This window comes from Notolabrus celidotus, chromosome 1, assembly GCF_009762535.1.
Source record: "Notolabrus celidotus isolate fNotCel1 chromosome 1, fNotCel1.pri, whole genome shotgun sequence".
In the NCBI taxonomy this organism is placed as follows: domain Eukaryota; kingdom Metazoa; phylum Chordata; class Actinopteri; order Labriformes; family Labridae; genus Notolabrus; species Notolabrus celidotus.
In genome coordinates this window covers 4,489,024-4,509,294 of record NC_048272.1, presented here as the reverse complement: position 1 = coordinate 4,509,294, position 20,271 = coordinate 4,489,024, and the positions used below count along the sequence as shown (strand labels likewise).

General features: G+C 40.1%; 3 protein-coding genes across 3 annotated transcripts; 2 read left to right on the top strand and 1 right to left on the bottom strand.

Annotated features, from left to right (window-relative positions):
- The first annotated feature begins 1,761 nt into the window (after positions 1 to 1,761).
- rft1 (RFT1 homolog) lies at positions 1,762 to 6,035 on the top strand. The gene is made up of 11 exons (XM_034698409.1): positions 1,762 to 1,845; positions 1,929 to 2,061; positions 2,144 to 2,229; positions 2,902 to 3,024; positions 3,775 to 4,066; positions 4,151 to 4,285; positions 4,407 to 4,667; positions 4,764 to 4,908; positions 5,001 to 5,106; positions 5,193 to 5,442; positions 5,573 to 6,035. Exons 2-11 carry the CDS (start codon positions 1,999 to 2,001, stop codon positions 5,735 to 5,737), a joined length of 1,626 nt encoding a protein of 541 aa, XP_034554300.1. The 5' UTR covers positions 1,762 to 1,845; positions 1,929 to 1,998; the 3' UTR covers positions 5,738 to 6,035.
- A 2,707-nt stretch (positions 6,036 to 8,742) lies between these two features.
- Positions 8,743 to 10,166, top strand: mustn1a (musculoskeletal, embryonic nuclear protein 1a). The gene is made up of 3 exons (XM_034680541.1): positions 8,743 to 8,994; positions 9,111 to 9,240; positions 9,560 to 10,166. Exons 1-3 carry the CDS (start codon positions 8,986 to 8,988, stop codon positions 9,655 to 9,657), a joined length of 237 nt encoding a protein of 78 aa, XP_034536432.1. The 5' UTR covers positions 8,743 to 8,985; the 3' UTR covers positions 9,658 to 10,166.
- Positions 10,167 to 10,314: 148 nt separating this feature from the next.
- Positions 10,315 to 20,174, bottom strand: ruvbl1 (RuvB-like AAA ATPase 1). Its single transcript, XM_034680530.1, has 11 exons — positions 19,872 to 20,174; positions 17,521 to 17,607; positions 17,267 to 17,399; positions 15,879 to 16,030; positions 15,495 to 15,584; positions 14,705 to 14,854; positions 14,486 to 14,549; positions 11,244 to 11,442; positions 11,032 to 11,134; positions 10,856 to 10,947; positions 10,315 to 10,664 (listed from the first exon to the last, which is right to left on the bottom strand). The coding sequence occupies exons 1-11, from the start codon at positions 20,010 to 20,012 to the stop codon at positions 10,505 to 10,507; spliced, it is 1,371 nt and encodes a 456-aa protein (XP_034536421.1). The 5' UTR covers positions 20,013 to 20,174; the 3' UTR covers positions 10,315 to 10,504.
- Positions 20,175 to 20,271: the final 97 nt, after the last annotated feature.

Below are 20,271 nucleotides of genomic sequence, written 5' to 3'. Positions count from 1 at the left end.
CTGAGGTTTCTGCCTGTTAAAAGGAAGTTTTTCCTTGCCACTGTAACTAGCTAAATACTGCGATGTGCAATGCTCATGATGGATTAAGGTGGGGTCAGACTGGGTCTTACCCTGTCTTGAAGTTGGGTCTCTGTTCATAATTTGACATAGAGTGGACTAGACCTCCTATGTTTGTAAAAGCGTCTTGAGATAACGTTTGTTGTGATTTGGCGTTATACAAATAAAGGTTGATTGATTGATTGATTGATTGATTTGGTACAATCTAACCTCATGAAGTCAAATAAAACTCCCTGCTTGGTGCCCTTCTGTTCATTCTGTACATGCTCCCCCTCAGTCGCATCATACGCCACCATGGACTTCAATTTCACTGCTATGCCGACGATACCCAGCTCTACATCTCCACAAAAAACATCACTCCTGCCATCATCTCCACTCACACAAACTGCCTCACTGACCTCAAACATTGGATGAGCAACAATTTCCTAAAACTCAACTGCAATAAATCTGAAATCATTCTAATCGGCCCCAAATCCCTCCTTCCCTCCACCCAGAACTTCTCACTATGCATCAACAACCACACAGTCACACCCTCCCAGTAGTCCGTAACCTTGGCATCGCCCTCGACCCCACACTCCCCTTCAAACCTCACATCAGAAACATCCCCAAAGTATCATTTTTTCATCTCTGCAACATTGCACGGCTCAGATCCTCTCTCTCCTCCTCTGCTGCAGAAACCCTCATCCACGCCTTCATAACCTCCCGAATGGACTATTGCAACAGCATTCTCTACGGCCTCCTCTTCACCGACCTCAAAAAACTTCAATATGTCCAAAATTCAGCTGCCCGATTACTCACCCACTCCCGCTCCAGAGCCCACATCACACCCATCATTCAGCACCTCCACTGGCTCCCCATTCAGCACCGAATCCACTTCAAGATCCTTCTCATCACCTACAAAGCCCTCAATAACCTTGCCCCCTCTTACCTGACCGACCTCCTCAACGCCACTCCCCATCTCGCCGCCTCAGATCATCAGATGCCAACCTCCTGTCCCCTATCACCAAGTCCAAGCACAGCACCCTGGGGGACAGAGCCTTTGCCATCGCTGCCCCCACACTCTGGAACTCTCTCCCTCTACACATCCGCAATTCTGACTCTCTCCTCTCATTTAAAAACCTCCTCAAGACCTACCTGTTCCAAAAAGCATACAACACATGACCCCTAACCCCGCCCCACCACTGTCCCTGTTTTGTTTTATTCATATGTTTTATTTTTTAGTTTTCACCTTATGTAAAGTGACTTTGAGTATTCAGAAAAGCGCTTTAGATATTCTATGAATTATTATTATTATTATTATTAAAACTCTAAAAACCTACAGTTTACTTTCAGTCAGATTCACCCACACTTGATGCTATGAAAATATGACAATTCCCCACTTCAGTGCATCTCACGGAGAAATTCCAGAAAGGAATTTTGAATGTTTGTTTATTTATTCAGACAATTTTAGATATCTTACTGCAGTTATAACAAAACAAAAGAAAAGCGTAGTAGAAAACACATTTTATTCCAGGCCCATTAAGGGCCCCCCTCTCCACTTGGGCCCTAGGTAGTCAGTCCCACTTTTCCCCCCACTATGACGCCCCTGTAGATATTCAATATGTATGAGATATTAACTGTCTTTCACCAATCACCTCCTATCACATATCAGACATGTGAATATTTTCGCCCTCTAGCGACGCAGCAGTGTAGACAACTCTATGACGTCACTACGTAACGTATCAATGTGTACGGAAGTGTTGCTAGAAGAACCATCATCTGCTGTCAAGCAGTCCACTCTTGTTAGGAGTAAGATGCTTTTCTGTGTTGGTTTTCGGGCGTTTATAGTGAAGGTTTCTTCAGAATCACAGTGTTATGATTTCACTTCGTAGATACAAGGAGAAAAAAGAGTATAACAGACATCTCTGACAAAGATCTCCAGCGTGTTAGAGGAAGTCGAAAATGAGTTCTCAGGATGTTTTGAAGAACGCGTCCACTTTAGCTTCATACAATGTGCTGCTGCAGGTAAATGAGCACACACAGACCATCCATAACAACTTAACAAACGTGTTTTGGTTGTTAAAATATGTTATGGTTGTTGTTTCAGGTGATGTTTCGTGTCCTCACATTCTTGCTGAATGCATTCACTTTGCGGTTCGTGTCTAAAGAGCTGATTGGAGTTGTCAATGTCAGGTAAAGATGCCTGAGTGTCTGAGTCGGGAGAGTATTGCAAACAAGTTTTTAAAAACTCAAATTTCCAGGGTAAAAAATGTTCAGTATAATCCTCTGTGTAGATCACATAAGATACTGAACAGAAATGTTAAATCAAAAGTCTTAAACACTATCAGGCCCTGGTTCTCATTCTATACTGAACACCTACTTACACTTTTTATTTATCTGGTTTCGTATTTGTGGAAAGATGCTTTTATTTAGCACAACATTTCTATACCACAAATATAGTAGCAAACAAGTTCCAGGAATGAAACCAAATAGACAGTAAGTAATCAAGAAAATGAAAGAGGGGTTTAAGTGGCATTGAAAGGGTTCAGAACATGTGCACAACTCAATGAAGTTGCTCTTAAAAAAATACAAGTAATAACTGAATGTTTAGTTCTGAGGAATGAGGAATAAATGTGTTTTTGAAAACTTGGTTTAATTATATATTCTTATGATGTATTAATTCACAACATACTGTTAGATATTCAGGGGCGTCGCCAGGAATTTTGGGCCCCCTGAAAAGATATCTCAGTGGTCCCCATCACCACAGCCAACCCTCAACTCAACTTAACTCCACTCTAAAAAAATTGCAGAATTATACTGTCTAATTTCATTGCATGTGATTGTTTGTCTTTTTTTTTTATCCAGGCTCACTCTTCTATACTCCACATTAGTATTTCTATCCAGAGAAGCTTTTCGGAGAGCCTGTTTGAGTGGGGTATCAGGGACAAACTACAGCTGGAGACAAGTTATCAACCTGCTGTGGCTGACGTGAGTTGACTTGATGTGTGCTTTTTCTTGTGTTCCCACCTTGAAGGTGTGTCTACGGTGGCCCTGAGAGCTCACAGCACTGCAACTTAAGAAAACACATGCAAAAAGATAAAAAACACAAGCAAATTAAGAAAACATCTTCATCAATTTGACAACACGTGCGCAGCATTTAGAAAAACACGCTGCAAAGACCACAACACAACACATTAGAAAAACATGCTGCAAAGACCACAACACAACACATTAGAAAAACACGCTGCAAAGACCACAACACAACACATTAGAAAAACATGCTGCAAAGACCACAACACAACAGAAGTGTTTCCAGAGGACACTTAAAAGTGATGCACACGTACAGACATGCTTGTAGTTTAACAGCAGATCACTGCAATAGGCTGAATCATGCGATCACAATGTTAAAATAAATCAAAAACACTTACTTTTTTATCTCATTTTCCAAAACCACTGACGGTAAGAGAACCTTAATAGCGCTGTGACTCAAAATCCGCATCAACAACAAGCGTGTCCGTATGTGTGCATCACTTTTAAGTGTCCTCTGGAAACCCTGCTGTTGTGTTGTGGTCTTTGCAGCGCGTTTCCTAAATGCTGCGCATGTGTTGTCAAATTGATGAAGATGTTTTCTTAATTTGCTTGTGTTTTGTCTTTTTGCATGTGTTTTCCTAAGTTGCAGTGCTGTGAGCTCTCAGGGCCACCGTATGTGTCTCATTTTTGTCCCTTCCTGCCCCCTAGGTTGCCTCTGGGTGTGTTATGGGCAGCTCTGCTTGTCTCTGTGTGGCTTTGGCTCCTGGAGGTCCCAGATCCCAAAACTATTCCTTACTATGGCCCTGCAGTGGTGTTGTTTGCCCTGTCAGGAGTGCAGGAGCTCCTGGCTGAGCCCCTTTGGGTCTTGGCTCAAGCTCACATGTTTGTCCGACTAAAAGTGATCGCTGAGAGCTTAGCAATGATCGCTAAGTGCAGTATAACTGTGGTGATGGTGATGTTTGCCCGTGAATGGGGCCTTTACATCTTCTCTGCTGCTCATGTAAGATATGAGATGAAGTCTTCTGCAATATTTATGCATTTACTACCAATTTATGAAATTATTTAAATCTTATTTTTTTCTCAGTTGGTGTACACAGGATCCCTGGTGCTGTGCTACATTGTTTACTTCACTCGTTTTTTGGGCTCCAAAGAAGCAGCCAAGAAGAGTTTCCCTCTGAATCATATTGGAGATGTGTTGCCTGGTAGAGCTGATGGAGAGGTAGTTAGCTAGAATAATATATTTTGTTAATACCAATGATCTATATTAATAAAATCAATCTGATGAGTGACAAGGTATACCTTAAAGTGACGATGATCCTCTCCTACTGCTCTGTTCCTAGCCACTGGTTGATTGGACTCTGGCCCGGCTCACATGGAGCTTCTTCAAGCAGTCCTTCCTGAAGCAGATCCTCACAGAGGGGGAGCGTTACGTCATGACCTTCCTGAATGTCCTCAGCTTCGGGGATCAGGGAGTTTATGATATTGTCAATAATCTTGGATCCATGGTTGCTCGATTCATCTTCTTGCCTATCGAGGAAAGCTTCTATATCTTTTTTGCCAAAGTGCTGGTGAGAGGACGTGATGTCAGGAGTCAAAAACAGGTGTGAGTCATGGATATAAACACAGACTCATCTTTGTAGAGAGCTAGAAGGAATTATTGCTGGATTTGCTTCACATTGAGTTTTTTTTTTTAACAGGATGAAGTTGCAATCGCAGCAGAGGTCCTTGAGTGTCTGCTGAAGCTGGTGCTGGTAGTCGGTCTGATCATTACAGTGTTTGGCTACGCCTACTCTCACTTAGCTCTGGATATATATGGCAGCTCTCTACTGAGCAGTGGAGCAGGTAAGTGAGCTACAACATGTTTGTTGTATTTGGTACTTTATTGACCTTAATTATTCACAGCTCTTTTCTTTATTTTGAATTTCTTGTTAAAGGGCCCACCTTGCTGCGCTGCTACAGCGGCTATGTTCTCCTGCTGGCTGTAAACGGTGTCACTGAGTGCTTCGTATTTGCTGCCATGAGCCAAGAAGAGGTTGACAAGTAAGAGTGAAAACATGTTTATTTCAGTTGTAACAAACCATATAACCTGTGACAATGTTGACCCTGAGTTTGTGTTATTTCTGCAGGTATAACTTTGTGATGCTGGCTCTGTCTGTGTCCTTCCTCTTCCTTTCCTACATGCTGACATGGTGGGCTGGTGCTGTGGGCTTCATACTTGCAAACTGCCTGAACATGGGCCTCCGTATTGTACACAGTGTTCTGTACATACATCGCTACTTCCAGAGCAGTCAGTGGAAACCTCTGCGAGGCCTGTTACCCTCCCGGCTCCTCATGCTGGCACTCGCTGTCAGCCTTGTTGTCACAGCTCTGTCTGAGGTACAAGACAATCACGACTCTGTGTTCTCCACTTGTGTTTTTATCTCTAAATATGTATCATTATTTATGATTTCCGCAGTTCTGCACTCTTTAATCTGTATTCTGTCTTGCACATCTCCTGTGGTTTCAGGGTTTATTCTGCTGTGACGGCGGCTGGTTTCTGAGGCTGGTCCACATCGTCATAGGAGCACTGTGTCTCCTCATTGTGTTTGTCACTGTTCTTCTCACAGAGACTCAGCTCGTTCAGTTTGTAAGGACTCAGCTCTTACCTCAATACCGAAAGAAACACACTTAAATAAGACTGTGTGTGTGTGTGTTCACTGGACTGGAAGAAAACTTCTGTTTCACTACAAACAGGAGATACTGAAGAACAGTTACTGACTGTACCAAAGCAACGAGGGAACAGCTCTTTGTTAGACCTCCTTTATGTTTCTGTCAGTGGGTGTGAATGTGAGTGCATTCCTGTGTGAAGACATATCTGTCAGGGAGACTGATCTAATTTAGGTTGTCATAAAAAAATGAATGTATTTCAAGAAACAGTTGATCCTGTTGAATTGATAATTTTCTTACACAATAAAACAGGGATGCCTTTTAACATTTGTAGTTTTAAAATCTGAATGCTTTGACTTTAAATTGGACAAAGGATCTGTCATGTCATCAATCACAAAACTCTCATTCTCATGTTTGATTTCCATCATGAAGGAGGATTCCTACTCTTTTATGGCTTTCTAAATTACTCACTATGACTACCTTGTTTTCTACATGTGTAGAGTGATCCAACTTGGTTAAAGGTGACATCATGCAAAATGGACTTTTTAATGGTTCTCTACCTGAAATATGTGTCCCTGGCATGTCTACAAACCCCCAGAGAATGAAAAAAATCCATTCTGCCCCTGTTTTGATTTCTACACCTTTCTGTAAATGTGTGTGAAACGAGCCGTTTCAGACTTCCGTGTTTTTGTTGCGTAACGACAATATCCGGTCTGTCACGGAGTCAGAGCTCGGAGCTTGTTCAGCCCATAGACTGTATAAAATACAACTCAACCCCTCCTCCGTTTTTCATTACCTGCACAAATGTGTGCTAACAAGGAGCTTAGGAGGGAGGCATGCTAGTTGTAGGCTGTCTTAATAAACACAAAGGTTGGTTTTACTCCCCACGTCTGCAGATTTGAAGATCTAGTGGATGATTTTATTTATCATGGATAAGTGCTAGCGCTAGTTAGCATAGCCACATAGCTACATGTCGTAGCTGTAGCTGTGTACCAAGACACATGTCGACATACTGACAATAAAACAACAAGAAAACACTAAATCTGTGACCAATCCTTCAGAAAGGTCCTGCTGCCTTTCTGGTAGAGGTCGGTTTTACTCCTCACGTCTGCAGATTTGAAGATCTAGTGGATGATTTTTATTTGTCATGGATAAGTGCTAGCGCTAATTAGCATAGCCACATAGCTACATGTTCGTAGCTGTGTACCAAGACACACGTCGACATACTGACAAATAAAACAACAAGAAACACTAAATCTGTGACCAATCCTTCAGAAAGGTCCTGCTACAGGCGCCTCTCCGTCAGGGTCAGATTCTGTATCAGATTCAGAGGGTTGAAGTAACGTGATCTCTGAGCAGCCGTGTATATTCAGCCAACATGTAAACATTAGATCAACGTGCTGGACAGCCGAGGCACATCCACTTCCTGCGGGGGCGTGGTCAGAGAGAAAACAGTGTGTTCTGAGGAGGACTGAAGAAGAGGGATTTTCAGGCATGCCAAAATCTGATTTCAAAGTGTTTTTTTGAGCATAAACTTTAAAGACATGTTTTGGGGACCTCTCAGACCAATATATATTGATGAAAAAAGCGTGATATGTCACCTTTAAATCATAAATCATATTTGCAGTCGAGGTCTTGTTTATAATAACCAATTATGGTTTATTATTTTTTTGGGGGGGGGGATCCTTCTCATATATATCTTTTCACAGAACCGTTTTTCAACTACTGTTGCACACCACACACTCCACAGGTAAATCCCCTCCTAAAGATTTTTAGTGCCTTTTTCCACTTGGTAAGTTTTTGTTAACACTTTTACTGTAACAGGTGTATAATGTCAAAAGGCCTGCACTGTTCTGTACAGTGGCCCTGAAGGACAAAACACTTTTACAAAAGATGAAACACTTTTACAAAGTTGGAGACAAATTTACATTTTGGAATTTTTTTTTACATTTTATAAAACAAAATTACATCAGCAAAACCCTTTTACCAAGGCCAAACCAAATTTACATTTACAAAATATGAAACACATGTACAAAGTAGGAGACAATTTTACAAACGATGGAACACTTTTACCATTTCTGAAACAAATTAACATTTCATTTTTATGGAAAGGGAATGTACCAAATACCGGAAGTGATCGAATGAAGGGTCATTTAGTTTGTTTTGATGGAGGGAAACCAAATGGAGCGACATGGACATCCTCGGTTTATATCAGGTTTTCAGGAGATATGATGCTTTTTCATCTGAGGTCTGACACCTCATTCTGAGACCTGAGGATGTCCTAATATGTACACCATGTCGCTCCCTTTGGTTTCTCTCCGTCAGAACAAACTAAATGACCCCTCACTCCATCACTTCCGCATCACTTCCAGTATTTGGTACATTCTCTTTACGTAAAAATGAAATGTTAATTTGTTTCAGAAATGGTAAAAGTGTTCCATTGTTTGTAAAATTGTCTGCAACTTTGTAAAAGTGTTTCATCTTTTGTCAATTTGTCTCCAACTTTGTAAAAGTGTTTCATCTTTTGTAAATTTGTTTTGTGCTTCAGGGCCACCGTAGGTCTGAGCAAACTCTACCACACTCTGTCCAGCTTTATGTGAGCTAAGAGGGTCTGAATAGAGCAACTATTTGGTATGTTTATTGGGAACTCTTTAGTTATTTATGTGAGCCTCCCTCTGCCTTGATAATGAGTTTAGGGTCCCTGGGGTTGATGTAGTTATGGAAAAAGAGATTGAAGGGGTGGGGTCAGCATTCCCAAAATGTTTGTTTTCATCTACTTCCTTTTCCTTTCATGTATTATACGAGACTTGAGCACGGTGTAACATTAGTTGGGAAGTTTGTCATCTTAAGACAGATAGCTTCTTATCTGTGCATGTCTTTTGGACTTTGACACCAATCTGCTTGGCATTCTTATTATCAGTGCAGTTTGGAAGTGTTGCAGGAGGCTACATGGAAACACACTTGTCACATTCCTTGTGATTTATTTGAGGAAGGGTAATGCCACAAGAGGTAGCAGCATTCTGATTGTTACTATTCTAATGAAGCAGAAGAAGACAGCAGACCCTGAGAAAAAACAGATGCTGAGAGACAGAAAAGAGGAGGAGCTTTGACAGCCATTACGTCATTTGTTAGTCTGAGGAACAGATATATTGCCCATGAGAGAATCACTGCCTCCCTGTATCCATTTCTAAGTGTGTGGACACACAAGAAAGACCGAAAGTGAGCCCCACAAAGACGAGAGTTTAACAGAGCATCTTCCACTGCTGATCAAACATGTCTCAAGTAAGACCTGCTTTAAGAAGGCATTGCATTTCTCTGATTATGTTGAGAAGACATTCTACAAACATAAAAAAAACAGAAAGCAAAAATATATCTGACTTTTTTTTTTTGTCTTCCAGCTGGGTAAGGAAGAAGATGATCAAATGCAGCGTCCTGAGGTAAGAGAAGAGGAACTGAATGAAACTAAGAACAGACTGGGACTGAGTGGACCAGCGAAGAGCAAAACGACTGAAGTGATGGAGGAGTGTGGTGAGTACATTCTTATAAACACAAGGAAACATGATTTAACACCAGTCTCACGGAGGAAACTGAAAGGAAACAGTGTTGTGTTTTTGGAATGTGGTTGTTCATGACTGCATGTTGGCGATGAGTTTGTGAGGGGCGTTCCCCCACCCATGATGCACAAGTTTCCACTCCATATACAGAGAGAGGAAAGGGGGGTTTGTAATGATGGAGGATTCATGTCAGTTAGACAAAGTGTATATATAGAGCATATCAACAATATAACAGCCTCTCCCACTGCTTGAGTACAATTACATCTTCTGTGTTGTTTCTCTTGTCTTCTCAGAGAAAGCGGGTAAAGCTGCTCCCTCTGTGTTCAGCAGAGCAAAGTCAGGAGGCGAGACAGCCTTAAACACGCGCTCAGCTAAACCAATCAGGAAGTAGCAGCAGACCTTTTGACCGTGATGTGACAACACCTTTTCCTGATTAAGTTTTTGTTATGTTCCAGCTGTGTTTGATGGAAGAAAAATCCTTTTGAGGAGCTTTGTGTTTTTTGTAAAACTTGCTTTAATTTGAACACTTTTTTGTTTGTGAACTTTAATTTTTCCTCTAATAACAGCTATGTGTGAACTTGTAAAACCATTCCTGTTGTTTTCAGAGAATTTTGTCCAACCATTCTAATGTTTTTGTAAAAATGGCAATTTCTCAGTTTTAACGGAAGGGAAAAGTATTAAAAGGGCAAAAAAGCAACATTTGAACAAAACTGTGATGTTTACCTTTCACACACAAAAAAAAGTCTGGCCTTGCACATATTCTTTATGCAAATATATTTTAAAACAGGTATGTGATATGTTCACTTTTTAAGAAATAATGAAAAGGTTTTGTCAAATGGGAGAACTATTGAAAAAAAAGGATTTCTTTGAGATAAATAAAAAAATTCCTTTAAATAAAAAGCTGATTCTGTCTCATCTGTTCTGAGTATTACAGCACACATTACAAACACATTGTAAATGTTTGTAAATATGTAATGCATAAGTCAAACATTTTTAAGGAAAAATGAGTCAATTTGTTTTTCTTTTTATTCAAAAAATTATTTTGATGAACAAAGCAAATGAATAAAATTTATTAGAACAAACCTAACACAGTAAATGATGTGAAGAAACTCTAATGAGCCATGGTAGAGAGGAGAGATGGGAAAATCACAGAAACAAAGCCAGAAAGAGAATGGACAATCAAAGAGAAGCATGTAACAACAAGCTGAGAACACCAGCCCTAAAGTAGAAATCCAGTTTTACTTCATGAATTTGTGATGCTGGTCTTGCAGGATTTTAGCGGAAGACTTGGCGTCGTAGAACAGCTCGTTGATTTCCTCTACCTGCTCCCTCTCCACTGACTCTTTGCCCTGAACACGGCCCAGGAGACTAGCTGGTGTAAGCAGCTGCACCGCGTACCTGAGAGGAGACAGGAGGCACAGAGGCACTCAGTAAACCAACATTTGTAAAGTTCATAACACAAAGAGCAGTGAGGGGATAATCTAGGGTCAGATTACTCAATGTTTTTCTTTTGGCCTCATCAGCAGTTACTAGAAAAAGCAGTGTCCACAGACTGTATGTCACCAGTGACAAAAAGTAGATATATGTACCTGAGGGTGGTCTTGGTGCCGATCTCTGCCAGGTGTGAAAGAGCTTCCTCGCTAATATTGATCCCCTCAGTCTGAGCTCGGATCTTGATGATCTACAAACAACATAATCATGAGTGACACACACACACACAGATGCATACACTCCCACACACAGATACTCAAATGCTCAGCCTCACCTGCTTCATCTCTTGTGGCGTGTACAGCATGGTGCGAATGATCATGACTCTGTCCAGCAGGTCCAGAGGAATCCCATGTGGAGAGCTGATGTCCTCTGTCCCCCTAGTGGGCAAAAAAGTTATTTTAACCCCAGAAATCTTCCATCTCAGAAAGTAAAAAAAAGCTTCTAAATATCTTATTTGTCATTGTAAAGCAATGTTAGTCTTCTAACCTGATTAAACAGTTTCCCCTGTTAGAGGCGAACACAACGATGGGGGCAATGGTGCTCTCAAGTGCTCGATGAAGGTAAGTGAAGCATTCGATGTCCAGCATGTGCACCTCATCCACGAACAACACACCCGGTACGAGCTCAGCTACTCCTTGGTCAATATAGCGGTTCACCACCTTGTTGATTTCCGCTCGCAGCTTGTCTGAAACAAGAGAAAAAGATCATGAATTAACAATTTATCACATTCAAACTGCAGTCATTTTCCAGGAGTTCAAACCCAAGATAGGGAGCACAAATATTTGAATATATTCCTGAAGCTCCCAAGTTAAGAGTCATATTAACACAGGGGATGTGATTAATAGAAATAACTCAGAGCTTCTTGATTGATCATCAACTAAAAAGATGTTGAAAATCCAAAGTGGGTGAATGCTAACAGTAGCTAGCTGTAGTCTAGTAGTGGCCAATGACTTAACAAATATGTTGATATCGACCCTTGTCCATCCAGATCTTTTCTTAGTTTTGTTTGTCCAGATACCGGTCAATTAAAAATAAGCTACCGCAACTTTTTCAGATAAACTGAGTGTAAGAGATTTGCAACCTGGAACACAGCAAAAATATATAATCCTTTTGACTGAGCGGTTAGCAGTGGTGGACAAAGTACAGAGCTTCATTAATTAAGTCAAAGTATAGATCCTCCAGGTCAAATATTACTCCAATACAAGTGACAGTTGCTCCGTCAGATTATTACTTGAGTTAAAGTACTGAAGGACTTCCTTTTAAAAATACTGAAGTATTCAAAGTACTTTTTAAAAAATCTCAAAACGGTGTATTTTCAAAATACATAAATGCTGTCAAGAATAGGTAGGAGCACATTCTGTTACATTCTGTTTATTAAGAAACCATTACTTGAAATCTGTAAAAACTATACCATGGAATAAAATCAGCAACTAAGTTACTTCAGCACAGACAACTTAGTTTGAAATGTTCATCTGGAATGAAACAAATGTTACGTAGCTGAACACACTTTCTCAGGTTGGACAGTGAATGTTTGTATGTTTGGGCAGAGTGGGAAACAGGGAGAACATTTCAAATGATACGTATTAGGGGTGTACATTTTAAGTATTTTCCATGATCGATTTTTGGAAATGTTAACGATCAATTATCGATTAATTGATTAAAAAACCATTATTATTCTTATGTCAAAAACAATGCCAAATAGGTTGTTTTCCCTTAAATTGTATTTTTTACAGCAACAAAATGCATATAACTGACGGGATTGAATACGGGCACACGTTTGACACGCAGAATATCAACGATCAGGCTCATTAAAATATTCTCCGTGGACATAGTCTTATAAAGTGAAGGCTCATAATACTAACAGAAAAGTACTTCAGACTCACAGTGTCCAGTTTTCTGTCTACTCGTTCTTATTGAGAAAAATAAACATGTGTATTCGGTCAGGTGTCAGCCAGGAGCGCAACCGGGTCATAATCAGTCCCGCTGGAGAAAAGCCCAGACGGCTCTGATGTTGCTGGTCTGTAAACGTAGCGTACCAGAATTTCCCACCTGTCTGTTGCCTTTGTATCCAAAGGTGGGAAATATCCTGTTTAAAGCTGTCAACCTTCGTGTCCGTGTCGTTGTTGGCAGCAGTTTTGTATTGATCCTCTTTTAAAAAGCGCACGTGGAGACCTGACGCACAGCCGCAGCCGCCAGCTGAGCGTCTCCGCTGTGCGCAACACCTTTACCAGCTGATTCGCATCGAAACATGCTTTAAACTTTAAACACCTCCCTGATAGATGAGTGTAATATGAGACCACACGATGTTTGTTCCACGTGACGGAAAATTGAAAACAAAAATGTGTGTTTCGAGTAATTTCTTAATAATCAATTAATCGATAATCGATTAATTGTGGTCATCCCTAATACGTATCATTCCTCATTTCAAAAACCTCCAACACGGGCTGAAGACATGGACATGGGTGCTCAGGCGGAGAATTATAGCCATCATTACCACCTCCAAATGAACTGCCTGATCTGAGTGAAATTTGCTCTGTGTTTGCTCCACGTTCAACCGTGGAGACGCACGATATACAGGTATGACTAAACCACTGAGACAAACGGAACTACACAAACACACTTTACTGTCTTAGGGATCAGATTTCAGAAAAGAGAAGAAAATTCATGAGCTGACTTCAAAGCAAAAGTAGTGAGTAACTAGAGCATTAATAGAAATGTAGTGGAGTCAAAAGTAAAATAATATCAGCAATAAAAGCAATAAGTATTCCCAAAAAATAATACTCAAGTAAAGTACAGATACTCAAAACATGTACTTAAGTACAGTAGTCAAGTACATTTTTCTTTGTTAATGTCCACCACTGGTGGTTAGTTAGAGCAGTGTTTTTCAACCTTTTTTTAGCCAAGGCACATTTCATACATTAAAAAAGGTCCTGAGTCACACCACCAACCAAAAGTTTTACAAAATGACACTTTTAGTCTCTCAATTTATGAATCTATTTATCTGAGAGAGGGACTTTGGCTACTTCGTTAACTGTGTCAGGGTGAAGCATCTTCTTAACAATAGCTTTTGCAGGTAGTATTAATGTATCTGCCACAATGTGTCGCTTTTCTGATTTGGCTGAGTTCAGCTACTAATTACCTAGCTTTGAGAGCTCTTGCAGACACCGTTGTAGTTTTTCTCATAAAAGTTGCCTTTTCCACCCCCCTTCATCTCTTCTCTTCACCTGAGTTAGAATTTTGTCCAGGGCTCAGTTTGGAGTTTTCATTTTTCCTTTTTGAAAATGTATCCATCGCTTTGGTACGCCTACGTCTTGTCACATACACCTCTCGCGTGCATCATTAATTCTATTGTCTTAAATTAACAAGGTCATTAGTGTGCTTTATTGCCACCCAGTGGGTGGGGAGCGCAGGTCAGTACATGGACAAGTATTGAATTACTCCGCCAGTCACTACACTGCAGGCACAGACGCACTCCATGGCAAATTATTTGCAGTATATGAATAAGTCTTTTTTGGAATAATTAAGTGAAATTTGATAATGTCCCACGGCACACCTGACGATCTGTCATGGCACACTAGTGTGCCACGGCACAGTGGTTGAAAATCACTGAGTTAGAGGTTATGCATCCTGGATGTGATAATGAATGACAATGGACAGCTGTGAAGATGATGACACACAAAAATCAAATGAAAGTACAGCCAGATGGTGATGTGAGCCGCTTCTTCTACCTGTGATTTCGGTCTTTTTAGGCTTCATCAGCTGTCCCATCATGGAGAGAATGTCCTGGCCTCCCTGAGATCAAATTAGATTAGCACATATGTAAAAAAAAAAAAAAAAAAAATACAGTAAGTAATGTGGGATCATTCTCATCATTTTCACAGTCTGTATTTTATAAGTAAAGACAGTTAAACTTAGGTAAACTTAAAAGGACATTTGTGGTTACATACCTGAGGTCTTGCATTTGCAACATCCAAGTCATGCAGTGTGACATCTTGGACAATCTCCTTCTTTTTGTGGACATCACCTTTTGGAAGTGGCACATATTCCTCTGCCTCCAGGTCAAACTCTGTAGCGAATGTGTCACAGCGGCCTTGTCTCTGCAAAGATAGAAAACACCAACGTTTTTATTTTATTTAAATGTTAATATCTACACTCAAAAGTCTCAAACTGTTCTCAACAAGGATGAACCAATAGACAGCACAGGGGCAGAGAGGTGAGCAGGTGTATGACTGAGCCCACGGTGCCAGCCCATCGCAGAGCGGGGGAGCATGTGGCCGAGGGATGAAAGAGTTTCAGCGGGTAGGTCATGATACAACTGTCAACAGTAACAAATGTGTCGTCCAGCCCTCTGACCAGGGCCGACCTACAGGCCCCAAGCCCACCTGCACTGATTAAAGGAACCATCAACTCAGCCTATCAACACAGGCCACAAGCCTGCTGCTGGAAAAGAGGCATTGTGGGAGATGGAGAGATAAAGAGAGCATATAGAGCTGCAGGAATGAGAGAGGCTCATTCCAGAGTACAGTAGAAATGCAGCAGAGCTTTCATGCAGAGCTGAAGGAGATGACAGAGTGCCACCCTGAAGGACTGAAGAGGTCATTCAAGGCACAAAAAGAACACAGACCCCATAGTCCTTTGAGATAGAGTACAGCTTGTGAACTAAACAGTTATGTCTTGTTTATACCTCTTTGTTTGCTCTGACTGTAAGGTCAAAATATATATGTAACTTAACCATACCTTAACGGCTCCACTGTTGGCTTCAATGTAGATGACATCTCCCACTTCCACACGCTCCTTCTGAAGGCTCTCATAAATACTGGGGTCCAGCTTTGGAGAGAAAGAGAAGAGATTTAGAAGCATGACATTGGTCTTTCTTTCCATCAGTGTTATCAGCATGTTTGATCTCAAATCTATCCCTGTAAAAAAATTACACGAATAATTATATCAAATTCAAAAGACCATGATTAGTTGCATCTTGATAAATGGATACAATTTACACCTGTTCAGTTATGTACCATCTCTACACTTTTTTTAAAAAATCACTGATCCATACCTCAGAGTTTACATGATGAAGTAGAACAAATAAAAGGAGGACAGGGAAAAAAATGCTCAGAGTCTGACCTTGAGTTGTTTTGTTCCTTTGCCTGTCTTCAACCCGATGATGACGTGGCTGATGGTTTTTCCGTAGCCACCCATGGGATTTTCAGTCTCACAGGGTGTCAGCTCTGTCACCTCCCCTTCATACACCTCCTTTGTTTCTTTGATACGCAGCCCTGAAGGGTGAGTACAGTACAGAGTGAGAGCTCAATCTGACCTTTGAATTCCTGTATCAACAAAGCCGCGGCCTCCTTCAGTCTAATGAACAATGTCTTTATTACTGAAAGAGAACATGTATGATTGTGCCCATGAAATGTTTCAGGCATCATTTTGTGTAACTCGATCCCACTGTTGTTGAGCAGCACGCAGGTGGCTGATCTGCAGTGGTGAAGCTCTAACACAAAGCTTAAAGCAGGGGCTGTCGGTCACAGTGCCCTTATCAACATAGTGTTGAAATGGGTTGAAAACGAAGCCCCCTCCACCCCATGGATTTTGCTCTGGGAGAGGAGCAAAGGTGCTGATGACCACCTCTCCTATGTCTGAGCTCTATTTCTGTCCCCGTGACAGGTATCATCAGCAGTCAAAACCCCTCACCCCACTCTAGCCTTCCTTCCTTCCTTTCCTCTCAACACCATTTTCATGAACCCGCTGTCGAGTGTTGCTTTTCATCTCACAAAGGCAGTGCTTGCAGGACACCTTGCTCTTCTACCTGAGGTTTCCTCATCAAATGAACATAAAAGGTCCCTTTACACCAAAAGATTAAGAAAGTAGTGAAACAAATCTAAGTAGGGGTGGTAGGTCTAGTCATACAGTTCAGTTTTGCTGCTCCTACTGCTTGGAATACGCTCCAGAAGGACTTGAAATTGTCAGATCTTATCTCACTTAACGTCTTCGGCTCCATCTTAAATGAAAGACAGACCACAGAACAGTGCCTGTGTTTTTAAATGCTGTTTTTGTTATCACAAATTGCACTTTATTTACAAATAAGTTGCACTTTTAAATTATTGATTGCATCTACATACTGTCTGTATATATGCCCCATGCTGTTGAGTTGTGCTATTTATTTTGACGTGTGCTGCTGACCTCTTGGCCAGGTCGCCCTTGTAAATGAGGTCTTGATCTCAATGGGTCTCATCTGGTTAAATAAGGTTAAATACAAAAAATAATAAATAAAAAATACAGATTGCTAAATTCTAATCTAATCCCGAGTGGAGGGAATTTGTTTTCAGTCTGATGATATGTGACTTATTTCATTTTTCCTCTGTTGCTGTGGCCATAGTTTTCAGAAAACTGTTGCTGAATCTACAAACGTTTACATTGTTTCCTAAAGGATCAGACCTCTCACAAAAACCAACCTGTACTACAGTGACTCATTAATGTGAATAAACTGAACAAATTCAATAATCACTTACCAATGGCTCTCCTGAAATTCTCCATGAGCACTTCTGTTTTTTTAATCTCAGATGAATAGACTTCACTGCCCACCATGGGGCAGAAAGGCACCTTGTTTCCCAACTCTTGTGCTACAGCCAAGGCAAGGGCAGTCTGAGGGAGGGATATAGAGAAGAGATTTTCAAGTCATGCTCTTTAGCAACAACCACAGACACCCAAGTATACATACAAGTTCCCTGATTGTGTTCCAAGTGCATGAGAACCCTCCACTTACCTTTCCTGTTCCAGGTGGCCCCGCCAGTAACACTGCCCTTCCAGCCATTTTCTTTGATCGGATCAGCTCGACAATGATACCACAAGCCTGCATGTGAAGAAAGTACAGTACATACAGTTTTAAAACATCACCACCTGTAAAGCCCCTTAAATTCAACCCTATGTTAAAACAAAATTAATACTCTCTCTCTCTCATAATTTCACCCCTTTAAAACCATGCTGTTTGCTTATATTAGTATAATGCACAATGCACCTAAAATCTATTGTCTTAAATCGAAATCTTTCTCATTTTTTAAATTTCAAATATTGTTATTGAGTTTTCATCACATATGGAAAAACTAATGTTTTAGTTTGGGTGTCATGAAAGGAGGCTAAGAAAGGATCCCATGTCTCAAAAATTTTCCTCTTCAAGCTACTGATAGAAAAGCGCAACATCTCGAGTTTGAGACAAGACATTACATCCTGACGCCACTGGTCAAGCGTGGGAAGGGCAGCACCCTTCAATTTTAGCAGGATTGCACGTCCGGCCAAGAGCAAGGCAAAAGTAACCATGCAGTGCTCTGTAGGAGTGAGGTGGGGTTGTCTCCACCAGCAATACCAAACAGGGCAAGAGTAGGGCTAAGATTTACATTTTTCTGTAATATTTTAGATAAGGTGTGGAAGATGTCATGTCAGAATTTCTGCAACTTATGACACAGCCAGAACATGTGTATCAGGGAAGCATCATTATAATTGCACTTGTCACAGGTGGGAGTTATATCGGGGTAGATACTGGACAGCTTCTCATTTTTAAATAAAGTTTGCCTTAACATTTTGACTTCTCAGTCAACTGAAAAATACAGTGTGTATGTGCAACTAAAGTCTAAAGTTGTACCTGATAACACATTTTGACACTAGTATGTTGTCACTGGAATGGTGAGACATTTGATTGACATAATCAATATTGTATAATTGTAAATACTAAGGCTTTACATACCCATATTTATTTATTTTATTTTTTATTTTTACTTATTGCTTAATTTGTCATTACCAACCATAATCACACCATGTCAACCTGTCACTACTGAAACATTTTTAATACTGCCTGTAATTACTGCTATTTAATCTAAATTCCATTGTAACATTGTATATATATAAATTGTATTCTAGCTTTATTAATCTATTTTTATTTTTACTTATCTTATTTCTATTTTTTTTTTACTATTGAAACTTCTTCTTGATTGTACTTATGTCTGGGTTGCTGTAACAACTGAATTTCCCCCCCGGGGGATCAATAAAGTAATATCTTATCTTATCTTAAAACAAAAGTAATAATCTCTCATCATTTCACCCCTTTACAAATGTGCTTTTTGCTTATATTAGTATAATGCAGAAATGCACAATGCAGCTAAAATCTATTGTCTTAAATTGAAATCTTTTTCATTTTTAAATAAAGTTTGCTTTAACACTTTGACTTCTCAGTCACCTGAAAAATACAGTGTGTATGTGCAACTAAAGTCTAAAGTTGTACCTGATAACACATTTTGACACTAGGATTTTGTCACTGGAATGGTGAGACATTTGATTGACATAATCAATGTCGTCTAATTGTAAATACTAAGGCTTAATACGTAAATTACCAATTTAAAATTAAAACTACTAGTCTTTAAAAGTTACAATTACAACCAATAACTCCAATTTAAACTCATCCAATCCGTTTTCTGTTGTTTAATGCTAAGGAAGGGGGCGGTTTACATAATAAGAAAAATAAATACAGCTGGGAAAGAAGAATATGAATATTTCTTCTTTCTTTTTATATTTTTATGTTTTCATTTAATAACACATAAATCAAGTGAGGACAGATTAAATGATAGAAACATATCTTGATAAGTTAATAAATATTAAGTAAATAAACACGACAACAACAAAACAAAACGTATATAGAATTAAGTAAATAATTGTTTACCTAGGAGTCTCAGGGAAAGTGGTTTTATAATAGTTCATGAATTTGATGCATTTTTTGTCATTGACTAAAAGAAATGATTTAATAAGGGACTTGAATTCTAGAAGAAACATTGAAATCTTCAGAAGTGACTTTGCGAATTTCTGTTTGTGAATGAAAAACTTGGCATATTATTATATAATGAATTTTATGAAATATTCAAGAACAATATTTTCCTTGATTTTCTTCTTTAGGTTTTGACCTGGAAATGAAACAGCGACACCACCATGCTAACGGAACTCCGTTAGCTCTGTGGTGCAGCTAAGCCCCAACTAAAGCACAATTCTGCTTTCAAAAAAACCCTCACCTACATATTTAATTCATTCTAGTAACATCTGATTAAATCGGGTATCATGAAACATGAACCGTACCTCTCTCGCAGCCTCCTGGCCGACTAACCCGCATGCTGACTGTTTAGCATTCCCGGCCTCGTCTAGTCCGAGTCCCTTGACATGACTGTGTGTGGCGATTCGCTGGGTTTTCGTGGTGCTTTTTACCTCCTCGATCTTCATATTTAATCTATGTCCACAAATATGATACTTTGAAACTGTAAAGCAGGTCTAGAGTCAACCAAAATGTCTCTTATACACCAGAGTTCTCTTTCACCGCCGCATTGGGCGCCGAAACTCAAAACACAGAAAGATCTGTTTCCATGTGGGTAACTAGGGAAAATTAACGGAAGTGATACCCTAAAGCAACGCCCCCTTTGGATTGTCTCGAAATCTTATTGGTCCTTACTGACTCATACACTATTTCTAGTCGTCGAACTTC

Bases quoted from the DNA above. Each gene is read 5' to 3' on its own strand.
- rft1 (XM_034698409.1), top strand. From the start codon at position 1,999: ATGAGTTCTCAGGATGTTTTGAAGAACGCGTCCACTTTAGCTTCATAC. The intron at 2,062-2,143 runs GTAAATGAGCAC...TTGTTGTTTCAG, and splicing joins CATACAATGTGCTGCTGCAG to GTGATGTTTCGTGTCCTCAC. The intron at 5,107-5,192 runs GTAAGAGTGAAA...TTATTTCTGCAG, and splicing joins AGCCAAGAAGAGGTTGACAA to GTATAACTTTGTGATGCTGG.
- mustn1a (XM_034680541.1), top strand. The intron at 9,241-9,559 runs GTGAGTACATTC...TTGTCTTCTCAG, and splicing joins TGAAGTGATGGAGGAGTGTG to AGAAAGCGGGTAAAGCTGCT.
- ruvbl1 (XM_034680530.1), bottom strand. From the start codon at position 20,012: ATGAAGATCGAGGAGGTAAAAAGCACCACGAAAACCCAGCGAATCGCC. The intron at 17,400-17,520 runs GTAAGTGGAGGG...TCCCTCCCTCAG, and splicing joins GGCCACCTGGAACAGGAAAG to ACTGCCCTTGCCTTGGCTGT. The intron at 14,550-14,704 runs GTATGTAACCAC...ATTTGATCTCAG, and splicing joins TTGCAAATGCAAGACCTCAG to GGAGGCCAGGACATTCTCTC.